Genomic DNA, 22,414 nt, shown 5'->3' with positions numbered 1-22,414 from the left:
AGAATATCTTGCGTAGACAGTCCGGCCCTGAAGCCTATCATTGTGTGTGGGAGCTGCTGTGTATCTTGTATGTGCTGTGTCAGTCTTGCTAGGATGATATGTTCCATTAGCTTTCCCAAGCATGAGGTTAAAGAGATTGGTCTTAGTTGTTCGAGGGTTAAGGGTTTTCCCGGTTTAGGAATAAATACAACTTTTGCGTGTTTCCATGCCTGAGGGATGACGCCTTCTTTCCAACACTGATTAAAAACTTCGTGATGTTAGTAATCAACTCGTCATCTAGGTTCTTCAACATCTTGTTGGTTATTTGATCTGGGCCAGGGGCCGACTCTGAGCGAAGTTTAAGTATTGCCGCACGCACCTCTGCCTCCGTTATTTTCCTGTCCATCACCGGATTTGGTCACCCGCTATATTGGGGGAGGGATTTTGAAGTTCCAGATGAGAGATAGGTTTTTCTGACTTGCTCTATCGAGTCTCCATCAGTGCCTGGGAAAGCTTGGAATATTTTAGTCAGTCTGTGTTTTTGGTCAGTTTTGCTTTGATCTGGGTCGAGCAGATGTCTGAGGAGCTGCCATGTTTTCCTCATACTCATGTTTCCTTTCATTTGATCGCAAATTTGGTCTCAATGATCTTGAGATAAGCGCGTTGAATGCCTTTGTATGTCTTTATCAAGTTTAGATAGCCTAATTCTGAGTTTTCGGTTGCTTTTGTTTTTTTGCCATCTTCTTTGTATGCTTTTGCAGGCTTCCCAGAGATGGTTAAGATGTGGGTCAACAGCTTCGGACGGTATTTCCAGATACAGGTTTTTTGTGGCGGCTTTTACACCTTTCAAAACCTGTTCGACCCATTGATCTGTACCTGTTATATTCTCAATGCTATTTGGCTCATCGCTCGACTCTCGGATATGCAGCGGAGAAATGAGGATTAAAAGCAGCGCCAGCCGGGGCAGTGGCATCGGAAATAACTAAAAAACGAAACAAGCAATAACAAATTCGGCATGCAGAATCGGCGAGCATGGGCAGGTCGTTATCTGTAAAGCCGGTCGTGGTCGAAGCCCGCGCGCCGCGTCAACAATCGCACGCACACAGTCGACTTGTAACATTGGTAAACGTATAGCACGCCGACACCTATTGGTCATCAGACCATCCAGCAACATTTCTGGCTGATCAGACAGACAGACAGACAGACAGACAGACAGACAGACAGACAGACAGACAGACAGACAGACAGACAGACGACCGACCGACCGACCGACCGACCGACCGACCGACCGACCGACCGACCGACCGACCGACCGACCGACCGACCGACCGACCGACCGACCGACCGACCGACCGACCGACCGACCGACCGACCGACCGACCGACCGACCGACCGACCGACCGACCGACCGACCGACCGACCGACCGACCGACCGACCGACCGACCGACCGACCGACCGACCGACCGACCGACCGACCGACCGACCGACCGACCGACCGACCGACCGACCGACCGACCGACCGACCGACCGACCGACCGACCGACCGACCGACCGACCGACCGACCGACCGACCGACCGACCGACCGACCGACCGACCGACCGACCGACCGACCGACCGACCGACCGACCGACCGACCGACCGACCGACCGACCGACCGACCGACCGACCGACCGACCGACCGACCGACCGACCGACCGACCGACCGACCGACCGACCGACCGACCGACCGACCGACCGACCGACCGACCGACCGACCGACCGACCGACCGACCGACCGACCGACCGACCGACCGACCGACCGACCGACCGACCGACCGACCGACCGACCGACCGACCGACCGACCGACCGACCGACCGACCGACGACCGACCGACCGACCGACCGACCGACCGACCGACCGACCGACCGACCGACCGACCGAAATTTCAACGATTAAATATCCGAACAAAGCCTATGATCCAAAAAAATACAGCGCGACTTAGACAACGACAGTAAAGAAGGACGACGGGACAAGCGCTCACTTGCAACTGACATTTATTGAGGCATCGTCTCATATTTATACATATATCATCAGGAGCATGCGCACTTTGGTACACTACATGGAACGCATCATTTACATTGGACATTATGAAAGTGACGTTTTCAAACACTCAAACTCGCTGGCACGCAAAAGCACAGAAGTATCGCTAACGCACTTTTCCCCTTTCTGCTTAATATAAAACGCTTCCAAGAGCTCCCTCGCCACTGTATTATCACTCCTGCCGAGAATTCATAGGAATGACAGGCGTGTAATCTTCGCAATGCGCGGGTAAATGCGCGCGCGTATTATTGTTAAGAGAAGAACTATACTCGCGTGCCCGGTCATTCACACATCTGCCCGTCTGGCCGATGTAGGCCTCCCCGCATGAAAGCGGTATCTCGTAGACTACTCCGACGTCACAGGTCACAAAGCGCTTGGCATGCTTCTTTTCGCTTTTCGCACTTTTTTGCTTTGGGCTTGCCGGCAGTTTGCGCACACAGGCGGTCAAGTTTTTGTGGAGCAGAAAACACCACGGGCACTTTGTACCGTCCTGCCACTTTTTTCAGGTTGTGCGTAACTCTATGTATATAGGGCAGAACAACAGGCTTCGCCCTAGGTTGTTCTGGCCGCTTCGCACCAACTTGGCCTTTGGCTTTCCGCATCAAGGCTTCGGCAACACCCACCAAGATATAGCTTGGGTAACCGACCGACAGAAGTCTCCTCAGTTGAGAGTCAAAGCTCTCTTGAACAGAATGTGCACAGGACTTCTTCAGTGCAGATTCTAAAACCAGAGACGCTATGGCCCTTTTAACATTCTTTGAAGACTATGATCTTTTGGAAAGAAGTGGCTAAGATTCGATCTGCGAAGTCTACAGAATTACACCTTGTCCGGCCTTCAGTACCGACATTGGTGTTAACAATTAATGTTCTCATGGACGTACAGATGTGCGTCGAGAACAGGCTTGCGAACATCCAGACGGACCTGGTTTTGATACCCAACGCTAGGACAACCAGTAAGGTGCCCCAATTTAGCGCGGCCTTCCTTGTTTTCTGGAATAGACCTGCAGCATCAGTAGGTACCGCTTCACAAGAAATACAAGCAGTTCATCGCCGTCGTGGCATCTACTACTACAAAAGATCCCTGATTGCCTCAAAGAATTTTGGGTTGTGGTTCCAGAAAATGTGGACAACATCCTCCCAAACACTACTGAACATTTTTTGTGGAGTGCACAACAACGATAAAACATTTAATTCTCTTGTCATACCATCGATGAGGAGTGGGGCCATGGAATACTCCGCTAGGTTAGGAGCGGCTAGTTGCGCGAGTTTTCACTTGTCATAAAAGTAGTCACCCAGCGTCTCATTCTTGTGTTTGAAGAATATGGCATAATCCCACCGCTCAACAAGGTTCAAGTCCAAGTCTCCAAGGCTTGGATGAAGCAAGCTTGCCAACTAGTCCAGGGTTTGTCGGCGTTCCGGATATCTGCAGGTTCTACTTTTTCTTCCTGTTTCCTGCAAGGTATAGCCACAAGTATGGATCGTACCACAGTTCTTTATCCAGTTAGTGTGCCAGAACGCGTACTCGCGGAAGCGGGTCCACAATGGCGGGTTTTGCGTCGTACTGTCGATAAATCCGGCTTGGAACTCCTTGCTTGCCCATGGGCGGATCACAACTTCATGCAACGCAAATTGCAAGACAAGACAAATACAAATTTGTGTTTTTGCATTTGGTCCATTTCTTGCTATTATAAACGCAAAATATGCTCTGTGATAAACATGAGTCCCTTTTCACAATACAAGCCCCATTTCACGTGGCTCAAGCACCTGCACGTCCATGTTTATTACGTCCTTCAACGCCAACTAGTCCAACTTGATCTTAGCTACCCGATAAGGAAGGACGAGAAGGCAGGTGTGCTGAGCTTTTCTGGCCACGCCATTTCCGTCCTCTCGGTGCCTGTGCGCCATCAGACAGCCATCATCACGCCAAGTGACCACGAACAACACCCAAATTTTCCTTAACGCTCGGTCGCGCCCAAATGTAGCTATCCCCTCTATTGCGACGGGTTCACAATGTGTTAAATTAAAGTCTTGTCATCCTCTCGTGCACATATTTGTCTTTCTCTTGATGCCCACGCTTCGATGGAGACCGTCGTTGTCGCGTTACATGGGTGCCACATCACCAAGGAATGCTTGGCTTTCAAATTTGGTGAAGAACGTGATACGAATATCATTACCACTCCCAGAATCCATTAAATTTCGCACTCATGGTTAGCCTCAACCTAAGCAAACAATTTGTTAATTTTGTGATCAAAATATTTCGCAAAGCTGGCTGTCTCTCGTAACAGGAGTTGCGTATGCGTCAAACCCTTAGTGCACTAACACGCTTTCTGGCTTTCACCTACCTTGCAAACACGCAGACTATTATAGCGCAAAACATTCGTTCTGTTTGCTTTTTTTAGCGCGAACCCTGACCCTGGCCGGACGACGCCAAGTAGGTGTCGTTCAAACGACGGTAGTGGTATCTTAGGCGCGTATGGGGTGATGGTGCGGTGTCGTCACCACATCGCGTACTGGAAATTCCGGGAGCTGGCCGAAGTTGGCGGGGAAACCCTTAAAACGCACGAAAAGCAGGAATTGCTGCGTCTCAACTTTTTTCATTCCCGTTCCCACGTCGGCTGTACGTTTCAGAATGTCACCGAGACCGCAATTCAGTTTCCCAGGCGCTGCGCCGTGAGACACCGAGCGCGTTCTCGGGCCACACTCGAGGGAACCGAGGCGATCGCGAAGACGCGGTGGCACGGCCTGTGTGGGGGCGACGACGACAGCGAAGAAAGCTCGACGCACCGAGCACAAAGGGGCGAGGTAGAAGTCTATACGCAGCAAGTGCACAAGTAAACAAGGGGAAAAAAACGAAAACAACGCCGCCGGGGGAAAACACCGGCGTATATGCACCTACGCCGAAGCTAAACACTCATAAGAAAAGAGAGCAGCCGTATTCGTTGCTTGTTTCTTTCCTCTTTCGGGGGAGGGAGGAAGTGGTAGACAAAGGGGGCAGAACAGGGCGCCGAGCAGAAACAATAAAGGGGCATTTCATTCCCGCGCAGCATGGCGAAGAAACGGCGGCAGCCACCGAAGGGACCCGGGGCTGCGCGGCCCCGGAAATACAGACGACGGAGTCGCGGCGTTTTACATCCCGGCCACAACTTCCGCATTTGCTTTTTCTTGCATCTCCCTCACCGCTGCGTCTATACACAAGGTGCTGGGAGGAAACAAACGGAGAACGAAAAAAGCGCCGAGAAGGACTGAAAGCGATGTTGCGCCGTTTGTCGATTTGTCGCGAGTGCCCTGTTCGTCGCCGGGAGATGAAGAGGGGAAAAAGGGAAGCGCACCACTAAGGAAGAAATAAGGCTGCGCACAGGGGGCCCCTTTCGCGTCCATGAATTCCCGAAAGGAAAGCGGGATCGCGCGAAGGCGGAGAGGGGGAGGAGACGGGGGATTGGTAGAAAAAATAGCGAGGAAAGTTCGAGGTCTCAAAGCGAGGTGAAACTTCGGGTCACGTGGAATCAAAAGAAACGAAGCAACCTTGATTGCGGTCTTTCGGGTTACACGATACAGAGGAGAAAATAACGAATTGCGCTATGGTGGGGGACACTCGTTAATGGCTCGTGATTTTCAGAATAATTGGGGGTGCGCCGGCTGGCACGGAAGTGAGGAACAGCGAAACAACGACGAAACGAGGCCAGGAAAACGGCGCGCGGGGAAGATCAGACGGCGAAGACAGGCCGTTTGTTGAACATTTAATGTTGCGTCTGGAACGGAAACCACAGCCGCGAGCAATAATAGCGGAAACAGTAATTTCGACCCAATCATTGGGCGCGCAAGAGCAGAGGCGTTCAGAGAACGCGCATGGTAACCGAAAAATCTGCCATTTATTGACAACCGAGTTCTTACAAGACGATACAATGAGCGCTCCTCAAAGTGAAGTTTTATTTTCCCTTAATTCCTTCTGTCATGGGCACAAAGGAAGAAACGTTAGTTTTATATGCAGCCTGTAAATGCGTGCATAGCGGAAGGACGAACCGGAGAAGTGCTTCAGTTTTTTTTTCGAAAATGAAGAGAAAGCCGCGAAGCCGCAAAAATCTTTGTTCGGAACAACATCCGTTCGCAGCGAACGAAAATGGGAGACGGCGAGAGGTACACGAAATTATGGGTTGGCAGTCAAGAAACATGATTTCGCGAGCGTGTGAAGTAGAGTAACAAAAAGACTGATTAAATAGAAGTATTTCAAACGTAGCTCGGCCAGAGCACAACGGTAGCGGGGATAGTCAGGGGGTGAAGGAGGTGAAGTCTACTTTAAGCAGGAAGACGAAGTAGACAGCACCTGTTCTTTCGGCCATATTGTTATTTGACTCGACGGTGCAGAGCGCGAGATAAGGAGGGCACTCAAGTATAGTTCTAGAAATACGCGCTTGCGTATTTCCTCATATCGGCATCATGCTTTGTCTGATTCACGCTCAGTTCCGGGAATTTTATTTAGAAATTCCGGTTGTTGGAGCGGCCGGAAGCAAGAGCAATGTTGTTCCTACTCTCCCGTGCTGCCTGCTCGCACCTACGGGCGAAACAACCGTTGTCCTCCTCAAACTTTAAATAACTGCTAAAAACTGCCTGGCATCTCTTTCCAATTATTTTCTGTTTGCCGTAGTTACCTTCCCCGATTTCTAACTGATGTTGTGTTAAGGAAATGCTATTGTATTTATTCTGCTTAAAATGTTTTTGCGCTCGTTTTTGTTATTGTGGTCATCTTGTTGATGAAGTAATTGAGAATTTGTAATTTGTATAGTCATGTGTTTTTCTCGTTGGTATTTCTGTGCTATAAATTATTGATTATTGCGTCAAACGTTTCTTTTTCTTTCTACTCTTTTCTTCCTTTTCTTTTCTTTTTTGCTTCATTTCATCATGTTCTTTATTTGTTCTTTCTTCTTTTGTCTGCTGATAACCTGAACAATGAATTAAACAATGGTTTGTAAAAGTGTGTAAGCTAATATTGTTTCGATGTATGTCTGCCGGTTTGGAACATTTGTTTGTAAATTGTACGCTTGTAATAAGGCTAAACCGTTAATTTTAATAACTTGTCCTACATTCACTAATAAGAGGTCCCCTCGGCAGTGCTTCACTTCGGGACCTCTTTCTGTACTACTTCAATGTATTTGTGCACTATCATGAAACTAATAAACTTTGATTTAATAATTTGAAGCTAGGTAAGAGCGGGATACGGAAAATGTGACGGTCTGTCTGTCTGTGCAAGAGAGAGTACCCGAGGGCATGCATGCTGCTTGACAGATTATTTGAACTTGGCGCCGTACACAGGTAGAGCAGGATGGTTTATGTGTTCTTATGATCGAGTCCTGACCGCGGGCCAGAAAGGAGGTCCCGTCCCGTCCCAGTCGGGGAGCTGCTGGTTACAGTCCTTCAAAGTAGGATGCAATCACACGCACGTAAACACACCAGGGAATGAAGGATAATATTGGTAAAGCATCGGATACGTCAGTACATGGCTGCAAGTTTGGTTCCCGCATATAGTGGGAGCATATCTGCGTCTATTGCTCCCCCTTATCTATCTCGGCTGGGCCTTAGCTCAGCAGAGGGGAAATAGCTTAGATGTTTTCTGAATGAAGACATTTTTTTTTAATGTTAGGGAAGAAAATGGAGAAAAACGCGTCCGGGGAGTGAACGAATTTGTATATAATGTCTTTGCGCGTCTGATGCCTCACGTTGCAGTTAGGCTACCTGTCCGGCTGCCTTCCTCGCCACTATGGGGGGTATTTATGGTTTGAAACATTTAATTCCACGCAGGTCGCAGCTTAGGCGGTACTTAGTTAGTATTACGGTAATCTTAAAACGAGTCCCTCGCCAGTTTCTGCTGGCGGTGCTCTTATGACCAAGACCAAAGGCTGGAGACACCGCCGTTTCCTCCTTCCGGTCTCAGGGCGCAGCCTCCCGGTGAGAGCACGCTCCAGATACCCGAAGACACTCCCGGCTGTCAGACCTCCAGGAGAAAACTTTACTAGCGAGAAGTGCGTTAAGGTCGCAAATAAATGTGCGTCTTAGTGCATACACACACAACGCTTTCACTTCCGCCCACAAAAAAATTGGCCGCGTATCTGCTCTCTCTCTCTCTCTCGGTGTGTGTGTGTGTGTGTGTGTTGTGTGTGTGTGTGTGTGTGTGTGTGTGTGTGTGTGTGTGTGTGTGTGTGTGTGTGTGTGTGTGTGTGTGTGTGTGTGCGTGCGTGCGTGTGTGCGTGTGTGAGGGGAAGTGTGAAAGTCATTCTCTTCGTATCCGCCTACTTCAAGCACCCGGAGACCCACGAAAAACCCCGAGAAACGAGAGGCTGACAGCTTCTCTGTAAAATAGACCATGGCTCTGAAGCATTTGGTGACACTAAGTTGAGAGAGAGAGAGAGAGAGAGAGAGAGAGAGAGAGAGAGAGAGAGAGAGAGAGAGAGAGAGAGAGAGAGAGAGAGAGAGAGAGAGAGAGAGAGAGAGAGAGAGAGAGAGAGAGAGAGAGAGAGAGAGAGAGAGAGAGAACACCACAGGCAACATGGCGAATGTGGCGAAAGTGAGTGGGAAAAAGAGTGGATCTAACGCGCGCATATAGCTCGCGCGCAGGCGAGAACAACAGCTGCGTCAGCATGCTGTGTTGTTGCTGGAAGAGGCGACGAAAGACGAAGATCGATCGACCACAGCGCCATGACCGAGACCGGGACGCGGTGCGCCTGTCTTTTGCGTCGAAAACGCTCGAGGGGTGGAAAAAGAGAAGAAATCGCTGGCGTAACTGCACGCAGTTGCCGTTGTATCTGACCAGGGCTATAACGGTTCTTCCGACTTGAAAACAAAAGAACAAGCAGGATGCGGCGCAGCAAAGGAACTTTCCAGGCTTGGTTTGAGAGGTGCTAGTACCCCGCTCCGCTGCGATATTGGAGGAACAATAAAGACGTGGTCACGCATGAGGGTTCGGTGCGCTGTTGCTATTCACCGAGCACGGGCTAGTTCCACACACCATTGCTTCCCTCGACTTGGCTCTTTCAGATAGAAGGTGATGTCGCTCAAAAAAAGCAGCGATTTAGGTTCGCATGGTCGGTCGTGGAAAGCATCACTTTAAAAGCAGGACGAGTACTAAATTTCATTAAACGGAACTTTAAGCACGCGCCAATAGATGTCAAGAGAACACTTTACCTAAGCAACGTTCGCCCGATTCTGGAATACGCGTCCGTTGTGTGGGACCCGCACACACAAATTCTTGTCAATAGCTTAGAAAGGATACAGAAACGCGCAGCCCGATTCATAACCGGCATTTACTCATTCCAAAGCAGTGTCACAGAAATAAAACGGCACATATGTTTGGAAGATCTTTCACTGCGCCGTGTTGTTTCCCGCCTCTCTTTCCTTCGAGATGCCGTCTTCAATCGCACACCACTAAACAAAGAGACTTATCTACAATCACCAACATACATATCCGGGCGCCGCGACCACTTACTCAAGATAAAAGAAATGTGCGCGCGCACAACCACATACCAAAACTCCTTTTTTCCCCGTACAATACGCGAATGGAACCTGCTGCCTCCTGAACTAATCGAAGTTGCTTCTGATGTGACGTTGCCCACTGTCCTTCAAGAATATATTTATGGATAAAAATGTACTCGCCATTTGAAACTTTCTTTGATATTTATGCTTTGCAATGTTAGCCAGCGTGCTGTGTAAATGAATGTATCTTGTTACCTGGCCGATACTTGTTTTTAGTGCTGTCTCATGTGCTCCCTCAGAATGTACCACATGTGTGATTAGTATTGTACTCACGGTCTGCAGTGTGTGGCTTACTAACGCAAACCTTGTATGTTTTCTTACAATTGCTTTTTTTTTTCTTTCTTCAACCTTTCAAAGAGTGTGCAATGTTGTATTTTATATCGATTATTTGTCCCCGCTACTATAATGCCCAACGGGCGAAGTAGGTATGCAAATAAATAAATAAATAAGAACCGCAGCGCACCAAGAAGCTCGGGATCAAGATATAACGCAGGTTGACCCGGTGCGCAAACGAAGTCCTGTGGCACGTACTGAAAGGCGCAGAGACTACAAGTGTCGGAAATGCGGCTGAACACGCGAGCCGCCTTATTTCCCTGCGTTGGAAAAGGCATCCAGACAGTGCAAACAAAGAACCATTTCGCTGTTTTTTGTAGAGCGAGTCCTAATGCCGACGAACCCGAAGAGTCGGAAAACGACTTTGACGTCCTCGAGATTTCAGTTAACAAGCTCAACAGTGAACGAGACTGGACTGTAGAAGCACGCATGAACAATGCGTCAGTGCAACTCATAGTGGACACGGGATCTGAATTAACTTCCTGCCTTTCGGACCTCATAAAAAATGCACCCGAAGCCAACGCTGAAACCGAGCAGTGCGGTCTCGCGTTGGTACGGTGGGGGTTGGATTAAACACTTGGGTGTTATCAAGGCAGAAGTGGAAATTGACAGTCGCACAACCATATTGGACTTCTTCATTATGCGCAACGGACGTCAACGATACCTGGAACACAAGCATTCTTAACAGGCATGACTTCTGTCCCGACGAGTTCACAGTGTATCTGAAAACAGCTCAGAGAAAGGGGTTAAAGACTTTGCCCCCCTTGTTTTCTGGCAAAGGCTGCGTTCAGCGCCGCTACAGGATGGTGCTTCACGAGGGAGCAAAACCAGTCGTCCAAACAACTCGACGGGAGCCCCTGGCCCTGCAGGAACCTCTCAAAAAAGAACTGCAGCGCATGGAGCGAGCCGCAATAGCCGTCAAAGTCATGAAACCTACAGATTTGGTGAGCCCACTTGTTCTTGTACGAAAGAAGGACGGTAAGCTTCGTGTTTGTATCGATCCCTCAAAGATTAGCGAAAATCTAAAGCGGGAACACTACGAAATGCTAAGGCATGAAGATATGGAAGCAGAACTCACAGGTGCCGTAGTCTTTACACGATTGGATGCGAACTCTGGGTTCCATCAAACTTTTGTACATTCTCAACGCCGTTTGGACGCTGCCGTTTTTTGAGGTTGCCATTTGACATTTCGTCGGCGCCAGAGGTCTTTCAGCATATGCTGAAAGAAATTTTTGAAGCAGTCCCTGGTGTAAAAGTGTATGTTGACGACATACTAATCTGGGTTACATCAAGGAGAGAGCACGACGAGCGCCTGAGCCTAGCACTACAGGCTGTAGAACTGGCGGGTTTAACTTTCAATCGAGGAAAGTGCAGAATCGGCGTCGAAAAGATCGAATTCCTGGGCGGCGTTATCGGTGCTGAAGGCATCAGGCCTAGCCCTTCCCCAATAAAGGGTATGATAGAAATGCCGCCACCCACCAACAAACTGACAGTCCAACGAATGCTGGGCGTCGTAAAATATTTTTCCAAGTTCGTACCGTCGCTCACTGTGAAAACTGTGGCTGATTTCTCTTTCATAGGAATCAGTAAAACACGAAAGTGAAATGTGCAGCGAAATCTGCAGCTGAGCATGATTTGCGGGTCGGCGGCTGTCTTGAGGGTGTTCTTGGTGAGCGACGTCCTGCTGGCGTGTCGCTTGGGCAAAGGTGGTACTTTCGTCATTTCCGTGACGAATATGACGTCAGTGAAATCTTGGTGTATCCCGGCATAAAGCACTTTCGTGTTAAAATATAAAACCGGGAAACGAACAGCCCTAAGTATAACGTAGACTTTGGCACTAAAGGTTGCTTCTCCGCAAGAAGACTTTGTGTGCAGGGGTGCACCCTTTACAGGCCACTTGCTTCGTTGTATTGGCGTCACTTCCGTGACGGATATGACGTCAGCGAAATCTTCGTGCATCCGGGAATAAAACACTTTCGTGTTAAAATAACGCTGCAGAAGCTTGATCAAGCACGGCACGTTTTTGAATGGTCAGAAAACCACGCGAACGAGTGGAAACGACTGTGCGATACTTTGAGCAAACACCCCGTTGCTAGCGATATTCGATCCCAAGAAAGAAACTAAAGTGTCCTGCGGCGGGTTGATGACCACTCGGGGGCATGTGGGAAGGAGAAGGAACCGGACGCACCAGCTGGCAAACTTGCAACACCCGCTGCTTCTGGCTGCTCAAGGGTTGCTGCCCCAAAAAGAGAGAGAGAGAGAGAGAGAGAGAGAGAGAGAGAGAGAGAGAGAGAGAGAGAGAGAGAGAGAGAGAGAGAGAGAGAGAGAGAGAGAGAGAGAGAGAGAGAGAGAGACGCTGCAGTAGGCGCAACAAGTAAAAAGCGCATCCTCCGTAGGTAACCGCCAAAAAGAAAGCGCACAAGCCGCATTTCCGTGACAACAAGTCGCGGGCCATGTCGCGCAGACACAGTGCCGGCAGTGTTGCTAAACGCAGCTGCTTGTGAGCTGACAGTCCCAAAGTAATTTTTGGAACCGTGATCGCCGAGTTCTCTGGAACAAGAGATGGAACACAACTAGGTATGACCCGCCGCGGTGGCTCAGTGGCTAAGGCGTTGCGCTTCTGAGCACGATGTCGCGGGTTCGATTCCCGGCCGCGGCGGCCGCTTTTCTGATGGAGGCGAAAAGCAAAAACGCCCGTGTGTACGAGATTTCGGCGCACGATAAAGATCCCCAGGTGGTCAAAAGTAATCCGGAGCTCTCCACTACGGCGCGCCTCATCGTCTGCGTTGCGTCGGCGCGTTAAACCCTACAATCAATCAATCAATCAATCAATCAATCAATCAATCAATTACAACTAGGTATGGAATACGGAACACCGCGAGATATATGCGAAATACATGTTGTCACCTCTTCGCTGAAAAAGAACGGGGTGCTAGCCAGGCGCCAGAACTTCTGAGCGCCGTTGTTTTTGCTGCGTGGTGCTCACTGCGCCCCAGATAACTTCTGACTGAACTCTGTTTGCCCTTGGCTGACTTCTCTCGTCAGGTCACGTTACCACCGCACCTCTCATGCCTGCCCAATCGGTGCGTACCGCTACACTAACACAGACTCCTCGCCAATTTTAAGGCATCTAAATGAAGTTACACCTGCTGACCTCCAAATAAGCGATGTGTTCGCCGGCTCTCTTGTCATGCGTTCCTCTTGCTCTTTAAATTAATTGTGGCCGGCCGGGTGCTCCCGCACACCTTGAAGTCACGCTCTGCCCTCTCCCTCGTCTCCGGTTACCATATTTTGCTGCCTGTTCACGGCCGGGGGAGGGAATGGGGGCGAAGGAAGGAGTGTGGGAGCACTCCCAGGTCTTCCATTACCAGCGAAGCTGTTCCTGGTCGAGGCTAGAACAACTAGACCAGGTTTCAGCGTATCGGCACTCATTTCTGTCACTGTTGTATGCCGCCGACAGCGGCCATTGGTCGAGTCGCGTCACGCGACATTTGTTGACCCTGGAAGGCCTATGGCCGCTGACATTTTTGTGCCTCTGTGTTGCCGCGCGCGCGCTCTTCCATAAGTTGTGATTTTCGGAGCGCAGTGTGGCTGTATGACACGTTGAGAGAGTTTTTAAGCCCCCAGACAGAGTAGCGATGGCGTGCTGCTCTGTACTGCTATGTTTCAACCTGCGGGAAGGTGGAAAACGCCTGCATCGCTTCCCGCTGGGAAAGAATGACAGTGGCCTAGCGTAACCTATAACCACTATAATGGTTCTAGCGTAACATAGAGCAAAGAAATAGGCTACTCTAGCGTAACAAAGCCCGACCCTATCGCACTGGCACGCTGTCTCTAAATCTTCGAAAAGTAAACACAGCTGTCATGGTTTCCAAACGGCGCCCGGACCGATTCCGCCCGTCAATGTCAGCCGCAATAGGGCGCATAAAGCTGGCCACCCTGGCGTCGCGCACCAAAATGGCTGCCGTGCGTCAGTGTCGTTACTCTTAAGCGTAGCTTATTCAGTGTCATAGTCGAAGCTTTCATGAGACGAGGCGTGATAACGCGGGCGCAGCGATGAGGAGAGGGCATAGCCTAGCCAAGGAGGAAGCAAGCACTACAGGCACACGTGCAGCATAGTAGGGAGCGGGGGAAGCGGTCGCCGAGAGCGGGTGGACCAAGGAGGTTATACAACCCCCTTGGGGTGGACGGAGTAAGGCGCGGGTGGGGCACGCGCAGACCGCATATTGGCGGTTCAAGGGGAGCAGGAGAGGAGCTAGCCAATTGGAGAGCGCGCGACGAACAGATGGTTCGGAGAAGCACGTGTATATAGACTAGTGCGCTTAGCGGTCGTTTCTCGGATGTTCGGGAAATGCGTAAAGTCGCGCGCTGTCTGGAAGAAGTCGTCGGTCGGGAGCGCCAGCAAGAGGTGGCGCGCGAATGGAAATGTATTCGTTGGTTTTGAGTTGTTTAAAAAGCTGAGCCGTGTGATTAAAGAAAGCCAGGAAGCTTCGTTACTCACATCACCGTTCGCGACGTTAGTCAGTGAAGCTGTGCGAATTTTTTAGCACTTCTTTTTTACGAAGATAGGAGTAAGAAATGGCGTGATGGGGAAAAAAGAAACAAAACTGCTGTTTATGTCCCAAAACAAGTGCAGGACTAGATGTGAGGTAGATAATCTTAGAGTTTCCCATATATATATGGGAAAACTCCCCCAAGTGCAGGAAACAACAAAAAAAAAACACCTTAACATAAATACCCGAGAAAGTGGTGGGGAAATAGCCCCGCCGGTAGCGTAGTGGTTATCGCACCAGACCGGTATTCTGGAGGTCGTGGGTTCGGATCCCACCCGGCGGGCATTTTTTCACCACTTTCTTTCTGACTCAACAAATTCTTCATCTATTTCTATGACCCACCACAACCTCCCCTTTGCTTTCCGAGGTTTTCTTGACTGCCAAACCTTATTTTCTGTCTTATTTTCACCGGGCCCCTCATTTCCCATTTCTCATTCGCTATATATATATATATATATATATATATATATATATATATATATATATATATATATATATATATATATATATATATATATATATATATATATATATATATTGTCACGTGTCAATCTGTGGGATAAGAGCATTATCAATTCGGACGGACATGCTAATCTCCCGCGTGGGCACGTGCCGTGCGATGCGGCACAGCAGAGGACGTCGAAGAAGCGCGTTAGCTAGCGGCTCGGTTGCTCGGTTCTTGGTCGCCATATTGCTAGCCACCAGCCGGTGTTCTCTGTATGTGTCCCCTGACAAATTAGGCACCTCGCCTAATCAATACTCTGCCCCTGCGTCTTCGCGAAGACAACTTCCTCTGTCCCTGTTTGACAGGACGCAAGAATATATATATATATATATATATATATATATATATATATATTTATATATATATATATATATATATATATATATATATATATATATATATATATATATATATATATATATATATATATATATATATATATATATATAAGACAGAAATAAGAATTGGCAGTCAAGAAGACCTCGGAAAGCAAAGGGGAGGATGTAGTAGCTCAAGATCAAGAATTTGGAAAATAAGAAAGTGGAGAAAAAATGCCCGCCAGGTGGGATCCGAACCCACGACCTCCAGAATACCGGATGTAGTAGCTCAAGATAAAGAATTTGGAAAATAAGAAAGTGGAGAAAAAATGCCCGCGAGGTGGGATCCGAACACACGACCTCCAGAATACCGGATGTAGTAGCTCAAGATAAAGTATTTGGAAAATAAGAAAGTGGAGAAAAAATGCCCGCGAGGTGGGATCCGAACCCACGACCTCCAGAATACCAGTCTGGTATTCTGGAGGTCGTGGGTTCGGATCCCACCTGGCGGGCATTTTTTCTCCACTTTCTTATTTTCCAAATACTTTATCTTGAGCTACTACCTCCTTCCCTTTGCTTTCCGAGGTCTTCTTGACTGCCAATTCTTATTTCTGTCTTATTTTCAACGAGCCCCTCGTTTCCTATATATATATATATATATATATATATATATATATATATATATATATATATATATATATATATATATATATATATATATATATATATATATATTCGATATTCGAGTAGGACACAAACGTCGTGGGCTCAAACATGACCCTCCTGACATCACGAGCAGCTAACGTTGAAGCCTGCACGCTAGAAAAGCGGCTGATCGAAGCCTCAGTCACTCAACCGACATCGCTTGGTGTTGACGGGCGAGTCTATGCTCATCTCCGTGGATTGTATGCGTATACAGTCGTGCTGCACCAAACTCGGCTGCAATCGCCTTCTCAACGTCAAACGCACCAGTCAACCGGTGCAAAGACCGGAAAGTAAAGGGAAGAGGATTGTTTGTGTGTTCGCTTATCGTTCCCGTGCGTGGTTTCCAACATTTTGCGCTGCACACCACACTCTTCGTTTTTTCCCTCTCTCCTTTGCATTGGGTTGCTTTGCGGGGAACGGCTGCCTCGTTCTCTTCTCCACACGGTCTCGACAGGTTGTGATGGATGGGCTCAAAATGACGACAAAACAGGGCCCAGAGCCCTGATTTCGCCATAGGTTGCACGTATATGTTTATTCGTATCGGCCCTTAACATGGACTGGAGGGCTAGATCGGATAATGGCAAATAAGCGCACGGAGGGAAAAAAAAAGAAGCCCCAAACAGGAACTCGGCCGCTCTTCCTCGGGGCCGACAATGAACTTCACGCTTGTTTCCTGTGGGAAACAGACAGCTGCGTTCTTTTCGAAAAAGAAACAAGAATGGAAGCAACAGATAATGCCGCGAGTGAGGTGTGAAAAATGATTATAACACTCGGATAGAGTAAAGCATAAATTGCGCTTGGGTGGGCAAGTTGGGTGTTTCCAAGAGTTTTTAATCCGTGTTTCGCTGTATTATTAGCTTCGTGTCTTAAAAACAAAATGCATTTTTAATTTTTCCTTGGTGTTACTTTTCTGTATTCAAAACACTGATTTGCTTATTTGTCTAATCAGTCAGTGTTATAACAACGGCTGGGATATTATATCTTCGAGCAACACAAGTATCATAGTTAAAAATAAGGTGTTACGCACCGAAGCTGAACCGGCCATGGCAGAGTGATATGGATTAATTTAGACGACGCGGGGATCTCTAAGCACCACCGAAATTCGGAACTACTGGTGTTTCTGTCTTTATCTTTGAGGAGAAAAACACAGCTGCCTTGGTAGAAAATCGAACCAGCGATCTCGTCATGTTCGGTAGCGCAACCCCTGAACCTTTAAAGGGACCCTGCAACACTTTTGATAAGTACTTTCACTCTTTCCTTCGCGTCTGGAACCACTGCAAAAGCTATAGTTATCGCCAGCACAGAGCGGCACTGGGTGATTTGCTCGTCGCACCAGATACGCCTTCCATTCCTGCTTTGTTTTTGTGGCTTTTTTTTAACGTTGCTATCGGAAAGCGTTCATTGCTGCAATTGAAGGAAAGCCGGCCAACAGCCGCTACATGGTTTTAGTGACGGAATTCGAGTCGTCGAAGAACGCCAAGACCGGGAAGAAAAGAAAAATCTTCTGAGCGAGATTACAAGTTATCAGACGGGCATAGAGCAGAAATGTTTGGCTGAGGTACTTTGCGACTCCATAGTCTAAGTACTGCATGTGTTGGATGGCTACGTTCTGCAATTATTTGGGATTTCAAAAAAAAAAAAAAAACTGTTGAAGAAAGTGTTGCAGGGTCCCTTTAAGCTACTGCGATGGTTACACTTGACGTTGTGGAGAAAGACTGAAAAATCTCAGTGTGCACGGATATTTTTAAAATTTTAGAATGGCTGCGCCGCCATCCAAAATACAGTCAACGAGCAAGTAAGCTGCACCTTCACCAGTATAAGCATGCACGAGATACTGGCTGCATTTCACTGGCCCGGCAGACGAAACTAGCGCGATCGTGTTAGTTACTACGCGTGTGCAACCCAGACTGCTGAGTTAGATTGCTTCAGTGCGGTGAGTCACACTGCTTGACAAGGAGCTGCCATACGGTGAAGTGATGTCGGCTAAATTAAAACTATTGAGCTCAGGGACGCGCTGTAACATCAATGAACAGTGCGCCTGATGAACCCGCCTTCGCAGAAGCTCCACGAGGGAGAGAAACGAAGTGCGGCAGCATCGCGCTGTTTCTTGCCACCGAGTCCGACGTGGAAGGAGCGATAATAGTACATAAACAGCGCGTCATATGCACCTCCTGAGCCACACTACGCAGGTACGCCAAGCGGTTTCCGGTAACTAGGTTAACTGCCAAGCGGTAAGTTCATATCAGCGTATACAGTTAACTACGTCATATTCTAAACTAACAGCGGAAGCTAACAAACAAACAAACAAACAAACAAACAAACAAACAAACAAACAAACAAACAAACAAAAAGTGCTGCGGTTCAAGGGGCAATGTAGTTTTCCCGGATTGTGGTCGCTTTTAACCACGGAGCTTTACACCGCTGCCATCCAATGGATCAATAGTGCCGGCGTCCCCGACACGCTTTGCGGAAGAGCCAACTTTAACGCGAACATTTTGCAGCACTCAATCTAATGTAGATATCCCTAAAAAGCCTCAATCTATGGTGGGAGCGTTGTTAGACAGCGAAGCCGACAGCACGACTCAAAACAGGAAGTCTAGATGAGTATGTGAAGCAAAACACGGTAGTTTGTAATTTGCGATTTAGCATACTTCTCAAATTTCATCCTAGCGGACAAACATGGGGCTGCCCGTTTCACGGTGGCTTTGTTATCCTTCTGAAACGGCTTAATAGTGGCTGTTTCATGTTGTTTGTATAAAAACTGCGGCCGATACTGCAAGATGGATACGGCAGGTAAATCCATGCTTCCTTCCCAGGCAAAACGTCCAAAGTTATGTAATCGCTTGAGTAGTACAGTGTCATATAATTTGTTCCGGGATAGTTGCCATAAAACATAAGTTGCAGCCCTTTTCTGTAATCATACTCGTCCAGTGGAAGGCTATTTATTGACAGCAGACCGGAATTATGATTTGTCTGCAACTCCAAAGTGAATTAAGTAATTATGACAAGAAAATGAATTTAGGCGTAATGGTAGAGTCGTCTTAGCGGCCAAGAGCGTTAATATTTTTTGAAGCTATCTCCATTAGAATGAAAGCTACAGAAAATTCGCGAGAAGGTTGGCTTTGCGGCAGAGCGTTTTTTGTCGGCGGAAGCAGGATATGCTTGAACCACTGGGAAGGAGCGGCATACAGCTTCGCAGTAAAAATCGCACTGCAACTGAAGGTTTTAAACAGTTGTTTAACTTGGCGGCGGTGACAGCCAACGTTTACAGAACAGCTTTTATAAAACCGCAAAGTAGTTCCAATACCGTTGGCGGCAGCAGCCAAAATGTGTTGGGTTCCACTATGAGGAACTGAGGCACGCTTCGTGCAGAATTTGTTTTATTCATATCGGGTATTGTGCTCAGCCTTGCTTTACTTGCCGCCAGAACAAATTGGCAAATTTTATCGTGGCCACACTCAGATGTGCGCTGATGGCTCGGTGCCGTCACGTTATTCTGCTACTGGTGTTTGGATTCCGTCGGTAAAATTTGCTGTAAAGCGGTAACTCAGCCTCAACATACATGCCACCACAAAATAATTAGCTGTTATTAAGTCGATGCTCCTACACATTGGCAAAAAACCTGATTTTCGATGGACAGTCCTCTTGGATTCTCGGCCAGCCGCACAAATTGAAGAAGTCACAGTGCCGTAACAAACTCGCGCGTGAGAGTATCCAGGGAAACATCATTCGGGGATAATTGAGGCCTTCTCTCTTTCTCTCCCCTCTCTCCCTCTCCGTTCCCTTTCTCAATCATCTTTCAGAGCGCAAGTCACTGAATTTTGGTGTTTTACAAATGTTAAGCCTTGTATTTACAGCTGAGAAGCAAAAATGGCTGCGGCTTAGCTCAGCTAATCCTGGATATGCAAAAGGAAAGCTCGGTTTAGCCTGGTTAAGTCTTGGTTTCACTTGGTGAACCTTTGATTTAGCTGTAATTATTATACTTAGGTATACACTCATCGATAAGCTCTTCCTCAGTCTCACACGCTAGCTTCGCGCGTTCGGCATTCCGGACCCTCTCCCGTGAAGCAGCTCGCCGCGCGGCGATAACCGCGGGTGGTCAGACGCCGCTTGCCGACGACGGTTCAAAGCCTGCCGCTACCTCGCAACGCTCAGGGAAGACGGCCGGCCTCGCTCTCATCCATGGCCGTGCTCGCACTGAATAGGCGGTTGCGGCGTTCGTCTTAGCCAGGCGCACGGCGAGTCAGGTGGCCAGGCGGCGATCCAGCCGCGGAGAGGGCGTGCGCCCAGCCGGCGGCGGCGGTGGCTCGGAGAATCACGTGATGCTTTGCCAAGGCTACTTTAAGGTGCTCAGCCCGTAGCTTTTTACGACAGTTTCGTAGCATTATGGGTATCACTCGCCTCCAGGTAGCCGGAAAGACGAACTCCAAGCAATATCAGACACTTTTCGTTAAAACCAAGTTAAGCTGAAGTGAGGTGCCTATGCGGGATAGTCGGCACTCCATCGTGGGAATTTCGGCCAACCTGCGAGCATATCTCTGCGTTTTTCTTGTCATCTCTCCTTGATCTGTGCTTGGCACCAGTCAGGTAGCCCTGTGGGAAGAATTTAAACGATTCCGCGCATGCGCGTTACAAGCGCCTTTGGTGAGCGCGCGCGGGAGGCTGCTTGCCGTCGAAACGCGCTCACCGGTTCTTCTGCAGGTAGAGGAACTTGAGCGAGGCGCCGAAGCCCGAGAAGGCGTCGCCGGGCACGGACGAGATGTTGTTCCCTCGCAGGTCCAGCTCCCGCAGAGCGGTCAGGTTCTGCAGGGCTTCGCTGGGAACGCCGTCGAGGTCGTTGTAGCCCAATTTCAGCCACTCCATGGTGGCTGCGAAAAGCATGAAGATGGAGACAAACATTGGTCAGGAAAGGTTTCACGGTAGTGGGAAGAGGCGGCTCGAAATGGTCGGAAGGTTGCGTAGGCTTGCCTTGGCTGTTTGGTTTGGTGGGGCGGAGGCAAAGAAATAAAAAGAAGGAAGAAAGGAAAAACGAAGGTAAGAGAGAGAGAGAGAGAGAGAGAGAGAGAGAGAGAGAGAGAGAGAGAGAGAGAGAGAGAAAGAGAGAGAGAGAGAGAGAGAGAGAGAGAGAGAGAGAGAGAGAGAGAGAGAGAGAGAGAGAGAGAGAGAGAGAGAGAGAGAGAAGGGATAAATGAAGAATGGAAGAAAGAAAGAGAGGCACAGATAAATGAAGAAAAAATAAAAAAAAGGAAGGAAGAGAGAAAAGAAAAATGAAGAAAGGAAGAAACAACGGAGGGAAGAAAAAAAGAAAGGGAGAAAGAGAGAGATAGAGATAAATAAAGAAAGGACGGAAGGAAGCAAGAGAGAGAGAAGGAAAGAAAGGAAGGAGGCCTGTGAGCAAGGCCAAGACGACTGCACAACAACGCACGGACAACTACATAACGGCGACATAAAGACAGACAAAGGCCGCGAAACCTAACTGCGAGGCGCCCCTAATGGAAGCCCCGTAAGTCTGACTGGAGTAATAGATGCGCCCTGCGAGCGCTAATTACTCCGCCGAGTGGAGGATTCCCGTCCGAGGCCCTTTAATCGGGCACTTACTGCTGGACGCGAGCGGTTTCCATCAAAAGAAGAGCGGCTTTTCATGTCAATCCAAATGCACGACGACGCGAAGAAAAGAGCAGGATCGGGACTAATTAGGATATCTCATAATTATGCTCCTCAGACCTGCCCCGCAAACACAAGATTTTTCTTTATGTTGTTCCATGAGCCGTACTTTCGGCCGGGAAAACAAGGGGCAGGTTCCCACGTGCTCTGAGAGGCTGCGCGTCCTTGGCTGATGCGTAGCTGGGAGCCGCCGCATGAATTCACTTTGAGACAAGAAGACCGAAGGGCAGAAAATTTACACGATTGAAGCAAAAAGAAGATAGCGGGATCCAGAAGTCTTTCTGTCCATTCCAACAGTTACGCCCCTCCCTCTCTTTTACGCTACACGCTCTTTTACCCGAGGAACCATCCACTAGTGGAAAATAAACTGAAACTGATTTGAACGCCAAAAGGGCTCCACATTGGGCCACGCCATGACTACCGCTGATAAATAGCACCTTTAGGTGGACATCTAGCCCACGGTACGAATTATAAGCAATTGGGACCTGCGAAACATCGCTCAACTGAAAGCTGTCTAAAGAGCTCCACGCTGGTTGTCGGTTTCCCACCTGCTGTCAGCCACATCTGATTGTCAGTATGCTACGCTGACGATCGGCGTCAGGTAGTTATGTCTACTTGGAATGGGCGATGGGAACCTCAGACCCCCGCACAGCGTAGTTTCTTTGACTGCAGCTGCTGCCCAAGCTATGTGCAACTACAGCCTGCCAGCCTCTCGTTGGCCGGGGTTTCTCGCGCTTCCGCGCTTGCAGGCGGAA

At 48.7% G+C, this 22,414-nt stretch overlaps 1 protein-coding gene and 1 non-coding gene across 6 annotated transcripts in view; one reads left to right on the top strand and one right to left on the bottom strand.

The window, feature by feature from the left end:
• Positions 1 to 22,414, bottom strand: part of LOC144144382 (uncharacterized) — a 525,773-nt gene that overhangs the window by 27,287 nt on the left and 476,072 nt on the right. For all 5 annotated transcript variants that reach the window (XM_077675804.1, XM_077675805.1, XM_077675803.1 and 2 more), the window contains one exon: positions 20,683 to 20,863. In XM_077675804.1, the coding sequence (XP_077531930.1) occupies positions 20,683 to 20,863 (181 nt within the window). The remainder of the gene's footprint in view (positions 1 to 20,682; positions 20,864 to 22,414) is intronic.
• Trnat-ggu (transfer RNA threonine (anticodon GGU)) lies at positions 14,679 to 14,751 on the top strand. The gene has a single exon. It is a non-coding gene; the product is annotated as a tRNA-Thr (tRNA).

The sequence above is a fragment of the Haemaphysalis longicornis genome, unplaced genomic scaffold (assembly GCF_048455015.1).
Source record: "Haemaphysalis longicornis isolate Haplotype H1 unplaced genomic scaffold, Haemaphysalis longicornis Haplotype H1 scaffold_7, whole genome shotgun sequence".
NCBI lineage: Eukaryota > Metazoa > Arthropoda > Arachnida > Ixodida > Ixodidae > Haemaphysalis > Haemaphysalis longicornis.
The sequence above is the reverse complement of the archived record's forward strand: the minus strand, read 5'-3'. Positions and strand labels throughout refer to the sequence as shown.